The 23,506-nt window shown below is 35.1% G+C and overlaps 2 protein-coding genes across 4 annotated transcripts; one reads left to right on the top strand and one right to left on the bottom strand.

Moving 5' to 3' along the window:
- Positions 1–571: 571 nt before the first annotated feature.
- GDI1 (guanosine nucleotide diphosphate dissociation inhibitor 1) lies at positions 572–5,730 on the top strand. The gene is made up of 13 exons (XM_018129861.2): positions 572–883; positions 1,702–1,764; positions 1,862–1,945; positions 2,036–2,143; positions 2,245–2,417; positions 2,710–2,821; positions 2,912–2,992; positions 3,084–3,146; positions 3,276–3,377; positions 3,901–4,025; positions 4,478–4,688; positions 4,794–4,868; positions 5,490–5,730. Exons 1-13 carry the CDS (start codon positions 797–799, stop codon positions 5,538–5,540), a joined length of 1,335 nt encoding a protein of 444 aa, XP_017985350.1. The 5' UTR covers positions 572–796; the 3' UTR covers positions 5,541–5,730.
- A 187-nt stretch (positions 5,731–5,917) lies between these two features.
- MLO15 (Seven transmembrane MLO family protein) lies at positions 5,918–10,510 on the bottom strand. Of its 3 annotated transcripts, XM_007026398.3 has the most exons (14): positions 10,153–10,510; positions 9,968–10,025; positions 9,642–9,871; positions 9,326–9,442; positions 9,149–9,209; positions 8,785–8,879; positions 8,372–8,446; positions 8,196–8,284; positions 7,944–7,993; positions 7,574–7,614; positions 6,877–7,086; positions 6,657–6,724; positions 6,501–6,561; positions 5,918–6,411 (listed from the first exon to the last, which is right to left on the bottom strand). In XM_007026398.3, exons 1-14 carry the CDS (start codon positions 10,267–10,269, stop codon positions 6,208–6,210), a joined length of 1,476 nt encoding a protein of 491 aa, XP_007026460.3. In that variant the 5' UTR covers positions 10,270–10,510; the 3' UTR covers positions 5,918–6,207. The 3 variants fall into 3 exon arrangements, with proteins under 3 accessions (XP_007026460.3, XP_088662477.1, XP_088662478.1); XM_088806351.1 differs by lacking the exon at positions 6,877–7,086; XM_088806352.1 differs by lacking the exons at positions 5,918–6,411; positions 6,501–6,561 and having other exon boundaries at positions 6,653–6,724.
- Between the last annotated feature and the right edge of the window lie 12,996 nt (positions 10,511–23,506).

The following is a 23,506-nucleotide window of genomic DNA, read 5'->3' as shown; positions in this document are numbered from 1 at the left end:
ATTGACACATCCATTCATGGAGGGTTCAAGTGAGAGAGGTTGATTGTCAATGAATAATTCTCAAAAAAAAAAAAAAAAAACCTTAATGGAAATTTGGAGAGCATGTGAATGCGATTCTTCACATTCATTATGATGATCTTTCTGTCTCAATCAATCAACCAACCAACCAAACTAAAGATATAGATTATAAATTAAAGATAGATAAATAAACATTCATATTTAAGTTTTATTTTCATATACAATTATATGTATGCGTTTCAAACTTTTGTAGGCACATAAATTTACTTATATGAATGAATGGCTAGTTAACTTGGCAGGACAATTTTTTGAGGTGCATGCGAGACATGAATCTAAAAGCAAGGCACTCCATTTGATTTGACTTGTGATGAATGGAAATTACTAGCGAGAATCGTAATTAAGAAAAAGAAAGAGAGAAAAAAGATGAACGGGCCAAACAGCCCAATGAAAATGGGCAAGAACCCAGAAGCGTCCATGTGACAAGGATTCGAGGGAGAGGGGAATGGGATCGGTATATTAGTCTTAATAACATTACATAGATAAATAACAATAAGAAATTAAGAATGCCCATTTCTCATCGCCAATCGACCATTCATTATTCCATTCCATAGGGTTTCTCCTTAAAGAAGCAAAGCATATCCCTTCTCTTCCCTCATCAAACTTAAAAGCAACTGCTCTACTATAATAGAGGTTTAATAGTCTAAATTGACTTATCAAGCCCGATAAACACCAACTCCTCACTGTCTTCGCTGATCATTTGGAACCGCAGCCAAAAGCCATGGATGAAGAGTATGATGTCATAGTGCTGGGAACTGGTCTCAAGGAATGCATCCTCAGCGGTCTTCTTTCTGTTGACGGACTCAAGGTCTTCTTTTTCTGCTTCTTTACTTTGCAACTAAATATTTTCAATCTTCTCTTATTGATTTTATTTATTTTCTTTAAAAACGAAAATTTTGATTTCTGATCCTAGATCTTGATGGGTCTTCTCCTGGATCCAAATGGGTGCCTGTTTGATTTGTTTAGAATCTGATGGATCTGCGGTGGCTTTGATTAAGGCAAAGACCAGGGCTATCTTTATATTGTCTCATCCTTTTCCTACAGAGTTACTTCTCCCTTTATCTCGTTTCAGCAACTCTTCAAAATTCTCATGATATTGCCAGCATATAGGATCTTTTTCGCCTAAAATTTTCAGTACTCTTGTAAACAGTAGCTGCAATGATATAATTATGCTGAAGTAAACGGATATGATTCTAATCACGGGATGTCAACTATTAACATGTCCCAGCCTAATGTGAACAATTGGTTGTTGAGATCCCGGTTGCATAATGGATAAATGGAAACTCATATTTTAAAAGATGATCATGACGGTTGCTTCAGTAATCAATTGCTTGATTTTCATAATGGGAGTAAAATCTCATGATCATCTTACCCTACCCAATTGAGTGCATGACTAACCATACCCAGCTTTTAAACCTTAAAATTCTGAAAATGGTTGTGCTAAGTTACGATAAGGTTGGTTTTACTCTTTTTGTGAAAGGAAATGCTACTTGTTTCTTGCATGAAGTTGATTGCAAGATAGAAAAAGTCGATTGTTTTGAACTTTCACACAACATACTTAGAAAATTTACTATATTATTGCGATATTTTATTGTTTCCATTTGGTTTTATTCGTCTTGCATATAGGTTCTGCACATGGATAGGAATGACTACTATGGAGGAGAGTCTACATCACTCAACCTCATTCAGGTTCCATTTTCTACAAAGTCCAAACTTTTAGCCAATCTGTTGATTGGTTTTCCGTTAAGTACTTATTAATTTACTTCTTTAAATTATATTTTGGTAGCTTTGGAAGAAGTTCAGGGGAAATGATAAGCCTCCAGCTCATTTGGGCTCTAGTAGAGATTATAATGTGGACATGATCCCTAAGGTGATTTTTCCATTTTATGTCCTTGCACTTTTTGCAGCTTTTATACTTTCGTATCCAATATACTAACATTTCTCTTATTCGTTGGACTAGTTTATGATGGCAAATGGCACTCTTGTGCGTGTCCTCATTCATACAGATGTTACAAAGTATCTGTACTTCAAAGCTGTCGATGGCAGCTATGTTTTTAGTAAAGGAAAGGTAGAATATCGTCTTTGCACATTTCAAGTTCGCTCTGCTTGGGATCCAAAATTTTTTTTTGTGCTTTACCCTATATTTTTGGTTTCTACCCTTTGTAACAGGTTCATAAGGTGCCAGCAACTGACATGGAGGCACTCAAATCTCCACTCATGGGAATATTTGAAAAGCGCCGTGCACGGAAGTTCTTTATATATGTTCAAGATTATGATGAAAAGGATCCTAAAACTCATGAGGGAATGGACTTGGCAAGGGTGACAACTAGGGAGCTAATTGCGTAAGGCCTTCCTTTTACCCTTTATCATGCTTCGTTCTTCAGAGCATGTGTTTGGGTATAGGACACACAAATACTAAAATGTTTCCATAAACATCTTTCCTTTTGATTGGGCATACCTTTGGTTTGGAGTAAAGATATTCCATTTGTTATTTTTTCTTCCTCTCCCCTTCTTCTTCTGGACCTGCATCTCTTCAATGAAATACTGCTGCCCCTATCTGATAGGCAATAGACTTTTAGATATTAGAGCATCCTAGGCCATTTTGCATATTATAAAGTTCACTTTTTATGACAGGAAATATGGTCTTGATGATAACACCGTGGACTTCATTGGTCATGCGTTGGCGCTTCACAGAGATGATTGTTACCTGGATGAGCCTGCATTGGATACTGTGAAGAGGATGAAGGTCACTGATGCTTTGGGTTTGTGATGTATATGTTTGAAAGTTCAATTATTATTGATGGCCTAAATTCTTTCTCTCTTTGTTATTTGATAGCTCTATGCGGAGTCTCTTGCACGTTTTCAAGGTGGATCTCCATACATTTATCCACTTTATGGATTGGGCGAGCTGCCCCAGGTTCTTCTTTCTCTCTCTCACAAGCTTGTTTGAATTGCTGATGTAGTAAAGTTTGGTAAACTTCTTATGTTTCTCCTTTGGAATAACTCAGGCTTTTGCACGGCTTAGTGCTGTATATGGTGGAACATATATGTTGAATAAACCTGAGTGTAAGGTATGTAGTGGTGTTTGTTTGATTTCTAATCTCTCTTCCTTTATGTTGTTGCTGGTCCAAGTTTTGATGATATTTCTGTGCCTGGAATGAGATACTTTACCTTCTATTTGCATCATGCTGTATATTCAGGTGGAGTTTGATGATGAAGGCAAAGTTAGCGGTGTCACATCTGAAGGTGAAACTGCCAGGTGTAAGAAAGTTGTTTGTGACCCTTCCTACTTACCGAACAAGGTAATATTTTACTATTTTTTTTTCTTTACTTTAGCATTTCCATCAATGAGAAGCACTATATGTTTTTCAAAAAAAAATGGGAAGCACTATAACTCATGATCTTATGGAGTTCTTAACCTTCAGTCATTTTAAAGTATGTGGAAGAAAGAACCTTTTTTCTTTCCCAACAGGTTCACTTGCCTGCATTAGAACATTTCATTTTCCTGCTGAACCTCTTCTTTGTTGTCGCTGATCCTTGGTATCCATTTTCGATAAGAAGGATGAGATTTCCATGCATTTAAAACTTGGGCCAAACAAATGAAATTGGCTTGGCAATCACTGTTTTAGAAGAATATTTTTAACAAGAAAAATTTCTGGCTTACTCAATATTCTTATTTTGAAACAAATGGAACCTAAGGGATGCTGTAAATTTAGGGGAAAGATTGTGGAATCCAATTCCACATTGGCTCATTTTCAGCTAGTGAATCTGAAGATTGAAGCTGATTATTTCGTGATTCTCATTTACTTGTGTCTGCTCAAACAGGTTAGGAAGATTGGTAGGGTTGCCAGGGCAATTGCTATTATGAGTCACCCAATCCCAAACACCAATGATTCTCATTCAGTTCAGATTATCCTGCCACAAAAGCAGTTGGGTCGCAGATCAGACATGTAAGTTCTTATTGTACTTTTTTATTTCTTTATTATTATTTTTTACTTAAATTGAAGTTTTGATGAAGTAAAATATGGGTGACTCTCAGTGATGGGAATGTCCATGAATTTTGCTATTGATTGAAAAGAACTATACCTGCGCCCTTTACTGGCTTGGTATCCTTGATTTTGGGACAGAGTTGCTTCTGCAGGTTTTTGGAACCGCTAAAGAGAACATTGTGAAATTGCATGCTTTATTTTAATGCTGCCATAGCCCCCTTCCAACCGATTGACCTGTGCCCTCTTAAACTAAACCTTTAAAAGATGGAAGGCTTATATTTGTGTACTTAAACTGAGGCAACTTAAAGGACAAACCAGGAGAAATTAAACAGAAAACTCATCAGTGTTTTGCTACTCTTTCTTGCCTCTTCCGTTTTTGATCTTAATTTTAGGATTATTTTGTGTCTGAGCAGGTATGTCTTCTGTTGTTCATATTCTCACAATGTTGCTCCAAAGGGCAAATTCATTGCATTTGTTTCAACAGAGGCTGAGACAGATCACCCTGAGACTGAACTAAGGCCTGGAATTGACCTTCTAGGTCCTGTTGATGAGATATTCTTTGATATCTATGACAGATATGAACCAGTGAATGAGCCTTCTTTGGACAATTGTTTTATATCAACGGTAATAATATTTAGTTTTTCTAGTTGTTGCAGTGGTCTACCTGCTGCCTTTTTGCTCAGAATAATTGTGACTCCATGGTAATTGTCATCTTGTTATCTTTGACAGAGTTACGATGCTACAACACACTTTGAATCGACTGTCATGGATGTACTTAACATGTATACCATGATAACTGGAAAGGTAAGCTTTGAGATTTTGTAAATGTCTTTGGTTCCTCTCTCTGATCAATTCATCTACATTCCCATCTAAATTTTCAATTATCACAATTGATAATAGTTTCTAGACTTTTGAGTCTTTTTTTTTAAATAAAATTTCTGGCCTTTTTCTCAATAAATTTTCAATTAAGATTGGTTGCTAGATGGTTTAATCATTTTTAGTATTGCTGTAGCAAGGCATCTTGAATGTTTTGTAAATATTTTTCAAGTCAAAAGGAGAAGAAATAAGTAGAAAAGAAATTAAGTAAAACATGATATGTAGCTGAGTTCTGAAACCTGTGAGTTCCTTAGGAAGTTGCTCCAGCCACTTGGGAAACAAGAAAAATACACAAACATCCCTGAACTTGCGCGCATTTAACTGAAATCTAACTTGGCATTAGTGTTAGTAATCAAAAGTTTGACCGCTAAATTGCTCAAATTGAAAGAAGGAAGAAATTTTAGTAAAATGAGTCAAAGTTGAGGGATGATTTGTGTAATATATTATCAGAAAATTGTTTTTTACTAGAAAGTAATAAAGAGCGTGCTTATCTGGCAATTTTTGTTTATGTACACTAATGCCAAAAAAAAATGGACTCATTTTGAGCAGGTTCTTGACCTCAGTGTGGATTTGAGTGCTGCCAGTGCTGCAGAAGAATAGTAACCCTAAACCCCATTTTATTTGCTAATGTTTGTCGTTGTTTAAGTTTCTAAGAATGCTCAATGTTGATGGTGGGATTTATCTATCAGAAGTGGGGATGAACGTTTTACTTATCTTAGTTTTCTATTCGTATTACTCATTACGCTATATTTAATTATATAATGATATATAAATGTTTTGTTGGAGCTCATTGTGTGAGTATGGCTCCGTATGCATGTGTTTTCTTTTTTTCAAAAACTTGTTGAAATCAAAAGCAAAATGTCATGATTCCAAGGAAGATATAACGGGAAAAATTGTGTGCGCAAATCCTTGAGAGGGAGAGAGAGAGAGATTCGTGTGTACAAGTCTTTAGAGAGGGGAAAGGGGAAAGCAAGAGAGAAGAATAGAATAGCACGGCAATTTTTCATTGTATTTGGCTATGGTTAACATGGTGAGAATGGTCTCGATTCTCAATCATGATTCATGTACTGATTTGCCAACTATTCATGGGAGACACGCATGCACCAAGATGAAAAAAACCTCTCGTTAAAGAATTGAACATCGATTTGATTCTTAATATTGGCATTCGCACTTAGATGAGGGGAAAAGGTAAAAAAAAAAAAAAAAGGATAAACAGGGGAACCAAGCAGGCCGGTAAAAGCATAGTTGATGTAGTGGAAACTAAATTTCACGCTGTAATTGATTCTGACGCAATTTCTACCGCCTTTTCCTCTTCCTTTGCCTTTGCCAACTCAAGTGTTAAAGAATCTTGTTTAGGATCCTTGGCAGTCTTTCCACAACCCTTGGCCTTACTCTTTGCCCGTCGAGCCCAAATGGCAATGCCCTCTTGAACATGTTCTTCAAATATTGCCTTTTTGAAGCTACTCCCCATCTATAATTACAAAACACATATATTTAGGCATGATATCAGTTTTCCTTGGTTTCAAATTAACGGCTTTACAAACACACAACGGCACAAACCTGTGTGACGATTGCATAGAGTGGTAGAGTACTGTAACTGCAGAGAAACTGAACGATCACCCTATTTAAGAATGAACATTTGAGAAACAATAAAACATTAACGCCTTGTTTATAAATGTTATTTTTAAAGATAATAGGAATTGATCCTGAGTTTACCCTATGACCAGTCTAGGGATAACGTAACCAACTTCTCCCATGATACAAGAGTCAAAATGATATTGCACCTGTGAATCATTAATATTGGAGCATTTTTAATGAAATATATGCGATGGACTATTTAGCATAAAATAAACCAGATTAGATAATATATATATATATATATATATATATATATATATATATATATATATATAGATATATCTTTATTCATAATTACCAATATCCAAAAGAAACATGCCAATTCAAAAGAATTTTGGAATAGGATGATATGAATAAGAAGGAGAACGATTTGGGGCCTGTGGAACCAGAAGTGATCATCAGAAGGTTGGACCACCAAGTCCCCTTCAATTGCTACATGCTTTTCAGCGACCTCGTGAGCCAACTGTGTGATCACATGCTCCAACTGTGTGCCAACAGCAAGTAAAAGCTGTATTTAAGAAAGAAAAGAATTGCAAAACGTTTGAGCTAGCGTACTACACACACACACACACACATATATATATATAATTCAACTGCAAAAAGAACTTGGCATCTTTAAGTTGTATTAAATGCAAATGATAGCTTGGCGAAAAGTTTCCCAGGAATAAATTAGTAGCTATTATATTCTCACAGTTATTTCTCCACTTAAAGTCTGAAAGCTTTAAGTTATATTATCATAATATTGTCAGCATATATCAAATGTTCACCTTAGCAGCAACATAAGCATTAATAGATCAGCAGATATGTATGTGAATTCTAGGTCAGAGCAAATGCAGCACAAACAGTTAAAAGAAAATCCTAAATAAATAAAAGGATGCAAGACATAAACTATGCACTATATATATAGCAATGTGCAAATACTTAACAACAGCATTTTGTTAAGAGAAAAACAAGACAGTCAACAGCAGCAATCTGGGGTTGCAAATTAAGCTTACCATGAAGGGAATGAATGCTATCCAAAAATATGCGTGCCAACCTGCTCAGAAAAATCAAAATCACATCAGTAATGGCCAGTTCAACTTAATGTTGGAAAACTTATATGAACTCCAGCTCCAGGAAAGTTTACGGATCATGTAAATCCAAATTCCCAAATCTTTTATTTAAATGAGGCTATATATATATCAAGTAGAAAGTGTTTTTTTTTTCTGTACGCAGTAATTTTGCATCTTTGCAAGAAAAGTGTGTTGGTTCTTGAGGTGTCAATCTTTAATGCCATAGCATCTACAGCTTATTAGTAGAAAAGATATTCATAAGGACAAGAAATGCAGAAATATCTAATGCTGTAATGTAAAAGAAAAGACTTACCATGGATATTCAGTAACAGGAAGGCAACCACAAATAGCCAAAGATACCAACTACAATTAATGAAGTGAAAAAAATAAGAAAGATCCAGTACTAGATGAACAAATGCAAACATTGTTGAAGGATATAGTTGAGGAGTGGCAACATATATTTAAACGCTATGCTAGTGCATCTTAGCATTAATTTGCTACAGTCAAGGGCAAAATATACACACAAGTAAAAGCTAACCGAGGTGGCATCTCAATTGGTACTAACCTTATTCCCACAACTTTCTTGAAATCGGCCTCCAGAGCACGCATCATGTACTTATGAAAATTAAACTTTGGGTTTCCTCGACAATGCGTCTATTGAACAAGTTTTATATTAATTAAGAAGCAGAAATTAAGGGATAAAAGATAGAGATTAAATGGAAAAAAAATTAATCAACTTACATTGATGAAGCCTAGTCGCAACGTGACATAGTCTGATTTAGTAACAGAACCAAAGAATTGTTTGAAAAATGAATGCTGAAGAATAAAAAGTAAAACCAGTTGTCAGCTGTTTTTTTTTTAATGTCCTAAAAATATATCTGAATGTTTTCTATAACTAGTAAATTTTGCGTCCAACTAGATAACAAAATTTTCTGTGATCTCTTGGTCAAAGGGTATGTTGTTTAGATCACCTATGATGATGATGCTGATGATAAGTGACTGAATTAAACATTAGGATTAATTAGGTGCCCCGTTCATGGACATCGATCTCTAGTCGTAGTTACAGCCAAAAGATTGTAAGAAGAAATGATTGTGCAAATACATTAGTCTCAGTAGTTGTATTAACTAAATACAGATCATATATCCCAACTTACCATCCAACTTAGCAAAGCTAAATTCTTTCCAATCCCCAGGAAACGATTCTTGATAAAATCATGGTCTTGGACATGGGTGAACGTTGTGTTCAGAACTGCACGGATAGACTTTGTATTAGGAGAAACGCACAAAGTAAGAAGTAGCAACTGGATGCTAAATGATTTCTCAGAATTGAAAAAGTTTGTTAGGCAATGGAGAAAATGATAAATGCGTTCGTTGCATATAAATTACAGTGTGACTCAATATGAAAGAATTTAAGAAGAAAAAGGATGATTTCGGCACTAAAATAAAAAAAAAATGGACATACTCATTAAAAGTAATGAAAATAAATGGTTCAACCATTGGGAAAAGGTCCTGTGTTACCCTTTTCTGGATCATATTCTTTTTCTGCGGCAGAATCTTCCCAATGTTTCCATTGACGTATCTGCATCACGGAGATAAGTAGTTTGAATCGTACAGCAAACTCAATAAATACAAAAAATGGACTCAAAGCATGCATGGAGACACAAACAGAATATAGTAAATTAGAGAAACAACCACCTTTGCACTTCCGAAAAGAATGGTTAGAGCACAGAAGGTCACGTGGACAACTGCTAACACGAAAATAAATATGTGAAGATGATGCAATGGGGTTGTGGATAACAACGGGACCTTTCCCTGTGAAGAGAAAGATTTTAAAGCGAAAAGTTAAATATTAATTACTGATCACGAAGGCTGTTGATAACTTACATTAAATTGGCAATCGCAATCACCAATACTTTACAAGCTTGACTGCAGATAGAAAGAGCTGTAAATTCTTGTTTTTTGTTGTTATTCTGAGTTAGCAGTTGCTGTAGAATATCAATGTTATACATACCTTGGCGGCACAGTAAGCACCGGAGGGGTCGGAATCAGAGTCGGAGGCCTCGGCAAGAAGGTGGCGGGTGGACAAAAATAGGGCTTGAAAATGGGAGGTAGATTTTGATTCGGTGTCATATTTCTTGCAAGGCAGCCATTTACTGTCCGAATGCTCTGCTATGCAGATTTTGCCAATGCAATCTTGAAACACAGTGAGCAAAAGTGATATGAACCCCAGCAGCATCAACTCTGTCATACATACATACAGCACTCCTAGTTGTATTACAAAAATTATCATGTCCATATCATAAAGAATATAGGCAGAATGAAGAAGGAATACCATACCTTCTTTGATTTTCTCAAGGGCTTCGAAGAGGGGTTTCTGGTGCTTTTTCTTCAAATACTGCAAATTAATAGAGTCAATGAACATTAATTTCACATTAATTTGTTTAATTTCTTGACCAAGAAAAGTATATATATTACAGAAACATCAGATCAAAGAGGAGGACCAATAATTTAATACAATATACCTTGCCAGTGTAGTGAAGGATCCTTTCTGCAGCAAGAGATATTACAACTATGACAGCGCATACGACAGCCACCACCCACGTCGGAGTGAACTCTAAGGTTGTGCCACCTCCTGCCATAATACGATTATGGCTCCGAGTCTCTCTCTTTCAAACTTTCCACTATGCTTATACTATAAGCCAATGATTAGTTATATACAGCGGCTACGTTCTGCCGCTGGTGGTTGCTATGGCTACTTACATAGTATTGGTGGTCGAAGAGGACAACACAGGAATTTCAGCCTTGACCAAAACGAGTAGTGGTAACCATTGCGAACGGATTGCGGAACAATTGACTTCTTCGCGACTCGACTTACTAGTTTCCGTGTTTATTTAAATATTAGTTATGACTCGACGTTAGGACCATATATTTGTAATCTCACGCACGAGACGTCGAAAAAAGAGATTGCAGGCGAGGCGAGAACAATTAGATCAACAAAAATGGAACGAAAAAACGCGTTAATTTTGGAAGCTTCTCTTCCTCAGTTGTCACGCCCGGCGTTTACAACATCATTTTACTCTTACGGTATACACCGTATATGTTAGTTGTGCTGTCTGATTGTATTGCATCATTTTCATATGTACCAGTGTACATCTCTGTGTGGGAAGACAGATGACTCCTAGGCCTAGCTCTTATGAAACCATTACGGGCCATAAATTAACTATAAGCTTTTAAATCATGCGAAATACAACCAACAAGATATGTGTAAACATTAATTTTTAATCACTATATTCTATTTCACTACAACATCATTAAACAAAGTGTCACTATTATTTAAATTTAATTACCATTATTCTAACGATGTAATTAGAAATTATAAATATTGTTAGATCATTTTTTAATATTTTAAAGTTTAGAAAAGTTAGTCACCCTATTAATTTTTTTATTTATTAAGATAAGAGAGCTAAGGGCTTATGTTTGATTTTTAAAAATTAATTACTCTTAATTATTTTTGCTGTTATGTTTGAATTTTAAAAATTGCTCCTAATTATTTTTTTGCTGTTTACAATGAAGAATCGATTAAGAATGTAACTTCTTGTTTTAGGGTCAATTTCATAACTTTTTTTTTTTTTATAATTGGAGGAGAGGGATTCGAACTCTACTCTTTAGGTAATGGGATAATGCACCAATCAATGAACCAAATACTCGGATTCTCATAACTTTTTTACTTCCGGACTATTCTCGCTGCTTCATGTGATAACACAACTTGACTACCTATTTCTGAATTACTTTAACTATTATATGTGGTAGAGTATTTTCCAGACAAATGTTTTATTAATATTAAGGAGAAAATATGTTAGTTAGTAAAATCAAGCATTTATACCAATCATTTTAGCATGTTGGGGAAGAAACTTTTCATGTATTTTAAATTATCTTTTTTTTTTCTTTCTTTTCAATTTGGGTTTTTACACTACACGTTTTCTTTTTTCATTTTATCCTCCTTTTTCTTTATAAATATAAAAAATGAATTTTTAAAAGTTACATATAATGAGACATTTAACATCAATGTTAACATTAATAATGATAAAAAAATTTTCGTTATTACATTAAAATTTTAGGAATGAATAATTGATTTTTTAAACTGAAAAGATCAAATTTTAAAGATTGTGTAATTTCCTCAATACTATTATTTTGATACGAGATAGCTTTGTTCTACTTTTTCGACCTAGTAAAGCAACCTTTTTGGTTTGTGTACCGGTCCAAAAAAGTTTCTGGTAATAATTTAAGATTTCGGTATCTAAAATTTAGAGATAATATATTATATTTTACTATTGGACACCAAATTTGTTCTTATGTCCATTTCAGAATATGAACGTTTAATTCAATCAAATTAAAAATCTAAAAAATTCAATTATAAATTCAGCCTTTAATTTCTCTCTAAATTGCGCCCTTAAAATCCAAATTTCAACCTAAATACAGTTGCCCAAATGCAAAAGAATCCAAACTCCATTTACAATGAAGACAATTTTTAATTGTGCGATGTTGGGTAGCATATGATCCACAGCTTGTCATATACTCATACAACACTACGCCAAGTAGACTTTTTTACAGCACATAGAAATTAAGAGCCCCTAAATGTAAGAAAAATGCATCCATGTACATATTTATATCGCTCGTGCAAAGCTGCTTCTTAGAAATACTTGGCCATCGGGCACAAGCTTTAATAATAGAAATAACCCTCAAAATGAGCTCCATCTGGTTAAGAATCAATTTAAAATTAATGAAATTATGAAAATCACATACATGCGACATATATTCTCATGTGTAATGTTCAGGGTAAAAATGCACTGAAATTAAAGATCCGTTTGTTTTGAAGTAAATCATTTTTCGAAAAACGTGTTCAAATCTTATATTTGTTTAGAAGATGGAAAATTGATTTCAAATATAAAACATTTTACGAGTCAACGAAAAAAACAATCGTTGACCACCTAAAACGTCTTACGCCTTTGAAGGACGTAAGATATTTTTCGAAAAATAATAAAAACACTTTTATACTAATTTTATGAGTATCAATTTGATAAATATTAATATTTAACTTAAAATATTTTAAAAATAAAAATATTAATATTTAACTTAAAAAATTTTAATTTAAAATATTAATATTTAAATTATTCAGCACTATTAAAATTAAAAAAAATATTTTTTAACGAAATCATTCAATACAATCAAATTTGTTATTTATAAATTGAATAAATCTAATTAATAATTATAATAAAAAATATTTTAATGATTTCATTTGATGAATACACATTTATAATATGTTTAAATCTTACTAATAGTTATAATAAAAAATATTATTGTTATAGAAACAGTATTATTATTGTTTTTCTGTTGGTAATATTATTTAATTCAGATGTATTATGTTTTTGTAATTTTAGTTGTGAGATTTTAGGATTCTACTCTTTTAAATTTCTAAAACATAATTGAAAATAACGGTTGAAGAGATAAAGACAAGGGCAATTAGCGGAACTTATGAGACTTCATTTTTTAGTCTTCTGTTGTATATTGATTAAAAATCCATTCCTTGTAGGAAAGATGTTGAGCATGCACGAGAGGAAGAATCAGTTCTGTTAGAAGGTAAGGTGATATTGGCGGTGGCTTAATTCTTCAGTGGCAGATAACCATACCCAAAGATAATCCAAAGGTTTTCCGGGTTGAATCTAGTATTTTAGCTCGCAAAGTTGGTTCTGGTTCTGGTGGATTTTCAAGGTTTGCTCATTTTTCACATTCATAATCTTTTTGTTCCTTTCCTTTTGTTTCTTGTTTTTAATTTCTTGACTTTTTAATTTGATTTAGGCTTCCTGGTAATATTATTGAAACCAGATGATAAGGAGGAATTGGTTTAATGGAATGGAATGGGACTTGTGTTTTGATACATGCTAAAAGAATTAGAGCGGGGAACAGAAGAGGAGCATATTTCTTAATTAGTTCAACTATGATTTATAATTAGTGTAGGAGGCTGGTTTGTCCCAGCTGTGAGTGTTGGCTTTACATGTGGGGAATAAGAAGGACGCGAAGTGGGCTTATCGTAGTTTGATTGACTTCATACTATGGTAGGACTTCTTCACCTATTTTTATTTGATCTTATTTATTATCCCTTAGAAGGGATAAGGTCCAAAGCTTAACTTGAATATAGTGTTAGAATAAACGTAAATCAATGTGAGAGATTTGTTTAACGCATATAGTCAACAAATTATCAGACTATATATAATACCCATTTACATCTTTACTTATTCTTGCAATCTTTAACTGGTTTAAATCAATGTGAGAGAATTGCCATTGAATATACCCATTGATGGCTCTAAGCAGGAAGTTTGGCCAGATTCTGGAGAACAACTTTATGAAGGGAATCTTCTGCCTAATGGTAACCCTACGTACATCCTAAATTCAACAATTGCCATGATTAAAAGATTGTGAGAACTTAAAAGATGAATTTCATTGATTAGCTGGTGTTCCTTTGCTTTTCGGCAAATCTAATTAACTGCAGCCAATTTTTAATGAGAATTGCCATGATCTGGGGCTCATTGACCTTCCATCTGCTTTGTATCTGTTCTTGTGCAATTCTATGTGGCTTTTTGTTTTTTTTTTTTTAATTTTTTGTTAAGAGAAAACTTCATTGGAAACTTAAAATTCCTTTTGCCTTTCAGGTGAATGGATGCTCGTTGATAAATGTCTTGGTTTGGGGCTCATCAATCGATTTCATGTTAGTGATGTCTATAAGTGCCTCATCCACTGGGGAATAGGGACAGTAAACTTGGAGCTGTGGTCTGAAGACCGTCCTGTTTCAAAACAATCACCTCTTAGGGCATTTCACGAGTATGAGGTGATAGGAACCCCATAATTGGTCATACTAATTATGCATTGATAGTTGAGTTTGTAAGGGAGTTTGTAAGTGTATTGTTAGTATAAGATGCAATTTTGGATGGTTTTATTGGAAGTAATGAACTTTTCTTTTATTTGGTTTTAATAATAAATTTCCTTTTATATATTTATATTTATATAAATAGTGATGGTTAATTATCAATTTTTTCAGAGAACTTAAAAGATGTTTTTCATCTTTTACACGATGGAAAGGATGTATGTAAAAGGTTTTAGTATGTTGGCAGAAATGGATGGGGCATTACCGTGAACAGAATTATATTACCAAAGAAACATTGTATTTATATCCAATCATTAGAGCTCCCTGTGGTTCTAAAAACTTTAGATGCAAGCAAAATAACTAAATTCCATTTTAAGGAGGTTGTTCATTTGTATGGTGTGCCTAAAACCATCACTTCAGATAGGGACAACAAGTTTCTTGGCCATTTTTGAAGGACTTTGTGGAAGATATTTGATTCATCATTGAATTACAATAGCGCAGCTTATCCACAAACTAATGGCCAAACTGAGTCAATGAACAAAACCTTTCACAATCTGATTCACAGTATTTGTGGAGATAGACCAAAGTGGTGGGATTTTGCATTGGCACAAGCAGAGTTTGCTTATAATAGTACTGTTCATAGTATCATGTGAAAATCTTCATTTTCTATTGTGTACACAAAGTCGCCACAATATGCTCTTTTACTTGATCAAGCTACCTAAAGTTCATGGATTTAGTGTGGCTATAGAAAATATAGCTAATCAAATGCAAGATGTTCAAGCTGAGGTGAAACAGAAATTAGAGCAAGCTAATGCCAAGTACAAGAAAGTTGCAAATCAACATTGCAGAAAGTAGATTTTTGAAGTAGGATATCAAGTGATGGTGTTTCTATGAAAAAAATGGTTTCCAGTGGGAACTTAAAGTAAGTTACAGCCTGCGAAGTATGGACCATATTAGATTTTGAAGTAGATAAATGACAATGCATATGTTGTGGATCTACCAGATACAATGAGAATTTCCAAAACATTTAATGTGGCGGATATTTACCCATTTTATTCATCAGATGAACCCTTGTATTCAAAAATACAAGTTAATTCAAGGTTGATTTTTTCTCAAGTGGAAGGGAATGACGTAAATTGATGACAAATAATTTTAGTATTTTCTTATTTAGTTACGAGTCTTATTAAGAATTATAGGTATAATAGAATTTTCCTTTTGTTTTATTTTCCTTGGATGGTAAGTAAGCATAGGTTTAGAAATTTACTTTTCTTGTACTCCAAGGAGGCCTAGGGTAGAATACTTCTTTATTTTAATTTACTTTTATAAAACCCGACCCTATAAACACCTGTCATGACATACATGCATTGAGTAGCATGTTGTTACGCTAGGAAAGTCTTAAGAATAGACGAAACTCGGTATTGTACCTAACGGTACACTTGAGTTGATTTAACCTCGAATTAGTTCAAATAGGAATCGTAGGATAAAATTTAATATTTTATAGTTCAGGAATGACTAAAAATGATTGTTCGAAGTTCAAGGGTTCATTTGGAGAAAAATTAGAAATTTTTATGTTCAGGGGCAAAATCGTCATTTTACCACCTAATATAATAATTTGATCATGGAGTGAAATTTTTGACCAAGATTAACTATTTGGAGTATAATTTAATGGTAAGAAGTGAAAAATTTCAATTCCGGTAATTTTCGGAACATAAGGGAAAAACGATAATTTTGTCATCTCGGGGTAAAAACCGTAATTTTCACCACCCAAAACTTGTCAAAATTATAGGATTTATTTATTTTTGGTATGAATAACTATGGTATTTCAAGTGGTGAAAAATAGAAGTTTAATGGATGAAATTTAAAATAACGGGCCAATGGGAAAGTGACACATGACACTTTTAATGATTTAATATTATTTTAATGAAAAGTCAGCCCATTTAAACCCCATATTAAGTGATGGCCGGCCATAAGGAGAGAACAAGAGAGAAAATAGGGAGGAAAGGAAGAAAAGAGAAAAACCAAAGGAAAACTAGAAAATTCAAAGGGAAAATCGCGTTTTTTGACCGTTTATGCGTTTAACGGTAAGATTTTTCCACTTTGGCTTGATTTCTACCTTTCTTATGCCTTTGTTTCCATTTAGCATGCTTGAGGAGAGAGATCAAAAAGTGATATCAAGGGCTGGATGAAATTCAAGGGGGAGGAATTTGAAATTTTTATGTTTTGATTTTTAGTTAAATTGATAGTTTTTGTTAGTTAAATGTGTATAGAAATCAAATTGGGCAAGAAAGCATGAAATTTTCACAATACCCACCCTTGGATGAATGTTCAATGATGTACAATGATGATGAACTGATTTTTATTCTAAGAGAAATAAAGAGAAAATGATGAAAAATGGTTAAATGTGATAGAAAAACAAAGTGGAAGATTTACCGAATTAATGTCCCATTTTTGGCCGAATTTTCCAAAGAGGAAAGTGAGCTGATTTTGGTGATTTTAGTGAGTTATTGGCTGATATTTAATGGTTAGAAATGTTAGAGAGAAAATGGGACAATTTAGAGTTAAAATGGAGTGCGTTAGCAATTTATCGAGTAAAGTGCCAAAAATAGGTTAATACCGCGTTTAAGCCGTTTTAGGCTATTGCATTTCATACCATGCATTGGTATAGGATTTAAGTCAATTATATAGTGATCTAGCATCAATGTGGTAAATTGTGAAATTTTTGCAATGTGTTAAGGAGGAGAGCCTTTCGGTAAAGGCAAGAAAGTCATACTCGACGAACAATGATCGGGGCACCTAGAAAGCATTTAATTTGTACAAACGGTGAGTAAACCTATTATTATTGTAAATTATCTAGAGTTTATTTTTAAATGCTCTTCATGGATTTTATGAAATAAAAATGAGATTAAAATGAGATTTTTGATGTTTTAGAAATAAATGTGACAAATAAAAATATATTGTGTTGATTATAAAATTGAGTAATTGGAGGCTGCCAATTATTTTGAAATATATATTTTCCTATGAATGGCTTATGATATATGAGTATATGTGGTTATATGTTATAATTGCATTGAAAATTTATGTAAGTTGTCTTTTACTATATATGCTGGGTAAACAAATAAAAGCCACGTTATATTGTCGAAATTTTATTAAAATTGGTGGGTTTAGTCATTGCAGTGACGGGTTTCCGTAGACTGCCTATTAGAGGGGCACGGTAAACTCGGTTATATAGTTACTCCGGTAGTAGAGGCGAGGAGGGTAACTCCCGGGGTAGTGTTAGAGCTCACTTTACGTCGAAACCCCACGTGAATGTGTAACTCGGCCAACGCCAAGGAACGGCTTCTTTTAAAAATAAAATTGTGTTTCACATGTAAATATCTTAACAACCTTGGCGGACTCGGTTAGATGCCTCGGTCAAGGTATCCCCGAGGACTAGTTTTGGCTTGAGCCTTGTTTTTAATAAAAGTTATAAGCCTTAACAACTGTTTTGGTAAATTACAAATATTTTATAGTTTAAGAAATAAATTGAAAACCTTATGAAATGGTTTGTAATTTGTTGTATAAACTTGCCTCCATGTTACTCGCCTTTAGATATTTATGATAATGTCTGTTTACTCATTGAGATTGTAAAATCTCACCCACCTCATTTCCAAATATTTCAGGCGCGTGGTAGCTTGTAGATACCGATTTTGTCGAGGATTCCATTTGACTCCTCTATCTCACAGACAATAGGTTACTATCACCAATACTTGGTGTACTTAGGGGCCACTTGTCATTGTAATTATTATTGTACATTATAACTTTATAAATTATTGTATGTATGAATTTATTTTACTTACACGTGTTTCTATAAATATTATTTTATATAAAAATGTTATATTTTTGTTTTTTGAATTACTTGAGCCGGAAACGACTGGTAATTGTTTAAAACGGAATGTTTAAAAATGATTGCTCACAAAAAAGGCAAGAAACTGATATATAAGTCTTGCGGGGTTTCGATTGGCATTTCGGGCAATGAGTGTCAATCGGGACGTCGCGGCGATTGTTATGGGCTCGAGAGAGGTTCCAGGTCGTGACAACTTTACTTGTATTTTTAAGTTTAGGTAAAAAAAGAATAAGCTATTATAAATAGCACATTTAGGCTTAGTTATTAGATAACTTATTTTTTGTGAATTATTGAATAATATTATATTTTCTCTCAAATTTTGAGTGTAAGTTTCCACGTTTGAAACTTGGTTATCAATTTTAAAGGCTTAGTTGAGTGGTAGTCTTTGTTTTCACGCTGATTTCTTACGTCATTTAGTTACTGCATGTGATCGACTAAAATTGACTCTTAACAATTTTAAATCCTTATTCTTCTATTGCATTTAATCAAGTTTCTATATTTTTATTTTTAGTCAAATAAGACTTTATGACTAACGGTTGATTAATTTCCATTAGTCAAAAGGTCACTTACCATTAGTCATATTACATAATTATTCGTTATGATATATCAACATGCCATGGGATGGCTACACTATGTAATTGCCACAAGATGGCCTATATATGTTATTTTGCAATATGTTGCTTTCGCATTTTGAGCACGTTAGTGTGCAAACTAATATAACATATTCCTATGTGATATAATATGTTCATGCATGTTTAATGTACGGTTCCATAGTGAAGAGTCCCATGAGGTAATTTTGAGTATTTGATTTGAATTGTTTATTTTAGGCTTGCCAGGGCTAAGAGGATAACTCCCATTGATACCTTTGCATTGATCATGATCGCGAATTTGGGTTGCGACAGAAGGTGATACTATAAGCTAAATGTTAGATAGTTTCACAAACATAGTTGGAGTTTTGAAAGCTTTAGGAAAAGACTTCTCAAATGCTAAACTAGTTAAAAAGGTATTCTATAGTCTACCCAAGTCATGGAGACCAAAAGTGATGGTCATAGAAAAAGTAAGAAATCTAAATAACTTCAAACTAGAGAAGCTTGTAGGATATCTTCTTACCTATGAGATTACTTTGAAACATGAAAATGAAAGGGAAAAAACAAAGAATGAGGACACAAAGAAAAAGAGGATAACACTCAAATCCAAAATAGAAGAAGAAGAAGAAAATAGTACAAAGAATAAGAGTGAGGAGGATGAAGATAGCCATGTTAGCCAATAAGTTTAGCAAATTTAGGGGTTTGGGGTTTGGGGTTTGGGGTTTGGGGTTGGGGGTTGGGGGTTGGGGGTTGGGGGTTGGGGGTTGGGGGTTGGGGTTTGGGGTTTGGGGTTCGGGGGTTCGGGGTTCGGGGTTGGGGGTTAGGGGTTAGGGTTTAGGGGTTAGGGGTTAGGAGTTAGGGTTTAGAGGGTTTAGGGTTTAGAGGGTTTAGGGTTTAGGGGTTAGGGTTTAGGGGTTAGGGGTTAGGGTTTAGGGGTTAGGGTTTGGGGTTTTAGGGTTTGGGGTTTTAGGGTTTGGGGTTTTAGGGTTAGGGGTTAGGGTTTAGGGTTTAGGGGTTAGGGTTTAGGGGTTAGGGGTTAGGGGTTTGGGGTTAGGGGTTTGGGGTTTGGGGTTTGGGGTTTTGGGTTTGGAGTTTGGAGTTTGAGGTTTGGGGTTTAGGGTTTGGGGTTTAGGGTTTAGGGTTTGGGGTTTAGGGTTTAGGGTTTAGGGTTTTTTTTTTTTTTTTTTTTTTAAAACTGGAAGTTCACGCAGGGCCCAGCTACCCTGTTAAATTTTATTAATAACGATAGAAAAGTACAAAGGAGGGGGGCGTAGACCGTACCTCCAAGTTACATGAGCATGAGACTGAATGGTAAAAACGCCTAGAGTAAGAAATTTCATCTTAGGTGCATAACTTTTGATGCTACCGTAGGACAAATATTTCTTACTGTTACATTGGAGCGAGAATCTAAAGCAAAAAGAAATATGGGCAATAAAAATAGAAAATAACAAGGATCCTAGAATGGAGTGTTCCATTTTATGACCATATTTTAATCTACCATCATAAAATTGGAACACTTCCATATTACAAAAATCTATGTGAAAGACGTAAAGATAGACTAGGAGTACTACTCCTTTACATTCATTTAAAACAAACATAAGCTAAATTGATTTTGTCTAATCTAAGAATGCCTCTAAGCTGACCTTCCGCTTGAGAGATTACTTGCAGGTTTTGGTGGGTATATCCCTGATTTGAGAGGTGGTCTGCTGCTTGGTTCCCTTCCCTGAAGATATGTGAAATCCGAAAAGAGATACCACTCAAACATCTGTGTATGGAAGCTAGCAAGTATCGAGTCCTAGAGGATCCCTGGTGGCCCTCATTAATCATTTGTACCGCTACTTTTGCATCCATTTCTATCCAAAGTCTCGTAACGTTGTGATCAATACACAAAAGTAAACCTCTGTGAAGTGCCATTAACTCTGCCTGTAGTGAGTCTTGTGATCCAAAATTTTCAGAGAATCCAAAAATCATGGAACCTGTATGATCTCGAAGAAGTCCTCCTCCAGCGGCAGTCTGCAGGTTGTACTTGGAACTCCCATCAACATTCAACTTGAACTCACCTATTGATGGTTTGTTCCAAAATAAAAGTTTTGGAGGAGAAGGCGCCACCGCTTTGAGAATAATCCCCCACTCTTGAGCAATTTGTTTATCCCCTTGCCATTGCCATTTCTGTAATTGCTTTCCTTGGAAAAGCTGGTGAATAAGCTTCAAAATTTTCCACACAATTCGATTAGGGTACATACCTAGGTTCCTGTGCTTTGCGTCGTTCCGTTCCACCCAAAGGAACCATAAAATAAACAGTGGCACTAACGTACGGATATGACCAGGCTTAGAGTAATCTCCAGAATAAAACCATGCACTTATTATGTGGTTGATGGTGCATGGATTTATAATATGAATTTGGAAGACTTTCGCGAAATAACTCCAAACTTGATTGGCAACTGGATTATCCCACATAACGTGCATGAGTGACTCCTCAGATTTGCAACATCTACATCGGGAAGCTAATTGGAATCCTTTTGATTTCATTTTCAGTTCAACCGGTACCCAATCATGCAATAACCTCCATAAGAAGAATGAAGTGGTTAATGGGACAGATTTATGCCATATATAATTATAGGTCGGGTTCACCACCTTCCGTTCCCGGGATAATTGCCATGCGCTTTTTGTTGAAAAGTCACCATTAGGGGTAGGGGTCCAATATGCTCTGTCATTGCTCGATGCGTTGATTGGTATTTTAGCAATTTCCTCCACAACCTCCTGCTGCAACACAGATTTTAATTTCTCAATATCCCAAGAGTTATTCAAGAAGAAATCACTTACCTGTGCCATGGATGAAGCAAACTCTTGATTTCTAATGACCAGAGGCTCCTCTCCCATCCAACAGTCATGCCAAAAGAACAATTTCCCATGTCCTACCCGCCATCTTATGTTTTGTTCTGTGATGGAGCTAATGGTAACCATGCGTTTCCAAGTTTGAGAGTCATGGAGTTTTGGTTGAACGTGCGTTGGAAGTTGTCCTCCGCAATACTTCGCTCTCATGAATTGCGTCCATAAGCTGTTGGTTGTTCGAAAACGCCACCAAAGTTTCATACTGAAAGCTTTAAAAACGTCTTCTAAGTTTCGAATGTCAAGACCTCCTTCAGCTATTGGGAGCGCAATTTTCCCCCACGAAGCCCAGTGGATTCTTTTGGAAGATGCCGATCCTCCCCACAGGAAATTATTAAACAGCCTGTTGATTCTTTCAAGGACAATGATCGGAGGTTTCAAGACTTGAAGCAAGTAGATAGGGAGTGAGGATAAAGTGCTTCTGAGGAGTGTAATTCGGCCGCCAGGGGAAAGGATTTTGTTTTCCCACCCTGTGATACGTTCTTCGATCTTTGCCACCAGGTCATTGAAGAGTATTACCTTTTTGTGCCCTTTGAATAATGGAGCTCCTAGGTATGTGATGGGTAAAGGCCGGTGACTGAATCCGGTTGCTTGCAAAATGATCTGCCTTCGGGAGCTTGCCATATTTGTATGCGTGACAACACAACTTTTTTGAGGATTGATTCGTTGTCCAGATAGCTCCTCATATTCCTGTAGGAAAGCCAAAATTCTTTGCAACGCGGATTTGGAACCATTGGCGAAGATAATCACATCATCGGCGAAAGCCAAATGGCTGATGGGCATTGAACAACCGGATGAATAATGGAGAGAAGGATACTGATCGTAGAGGGCGTTCAATCCTCTAGATAAATACTCAGCTGCTAAGATGAATAACTGGGGAGAGATGGAGTCTCCTTGTCTGAGCCCTCTTTCGGATTTGAAGTACCCCACTGTGCGGCCATTTAGAAGTAAAGAGAACCAACAATTCGATATGCATTTTTGAATCATATCGATCCATTGCGCATTGAATCCAAGGTGTTGTAAGACCTTAAAAAGGAAAGACCATTCTAGCCTGTCATAAGCTTTCATCATATCCAGCTTCAGAGCAACGTTACCTCCTCTATTTTTCTGATCCAGTTGACCTATCAATTCCTGGGCTAGTAATATGTTATCACTTATCAGCCGTCCTCCAACAAAGCCACTTTGGTTTTCGGTGATGATAGAGGGGAGGATTTTTGCCAACCGGTTTGCCAAGAGCTTTGTGATAATTTTGTTCATAACCGTGCATAAACTTATTGGCCTGAACTCACTCCATTTTGAAGCACTGGTTTTCTTTGGTATGAGGATCAACGTTGTGGAAGTCACTCCTTGTGGAATATCTGCTCCTTGGAAAAAGTCTTTCACTGCATCAAAAAGATCATAAGCAATAATATCCCAACACTGCTGGTAAAAATGTGAAGAAAAGCCGTCTGGTCCCGCTGCACTTTCTGGGTCCATTCCAAATACGACTTCTTTAACTTCTTGGAGGTTCGGCTCTGCACATAGAAATCCATTATCCGTGTCAGAAATAATAGAAGGAAAAAAAGAACTTTGAAACCTGGTAACGTCACATGACTCGG

Source organism: Theobroma cacao, chromosome 5 (assembly GCF_053813885.1).
Source record: "Theobroma cacao isolate CCN51 chromosome 5, ASM5381388v1, whole genome shotgun sequence".
Classification (NCBI taxonomy): domain Eukaryota; kingdom Viridiplantae; phylum Streptophyta; class Magnoliopsida; order Malvales; family Malvaceae; genus Theobroma; species Theobroma cacao.
The sequence above is the reverse complement of the archived record's forward strand: the minus strand, read 5'-3'. Positions and strand labels throughout refer to the sequence as shown.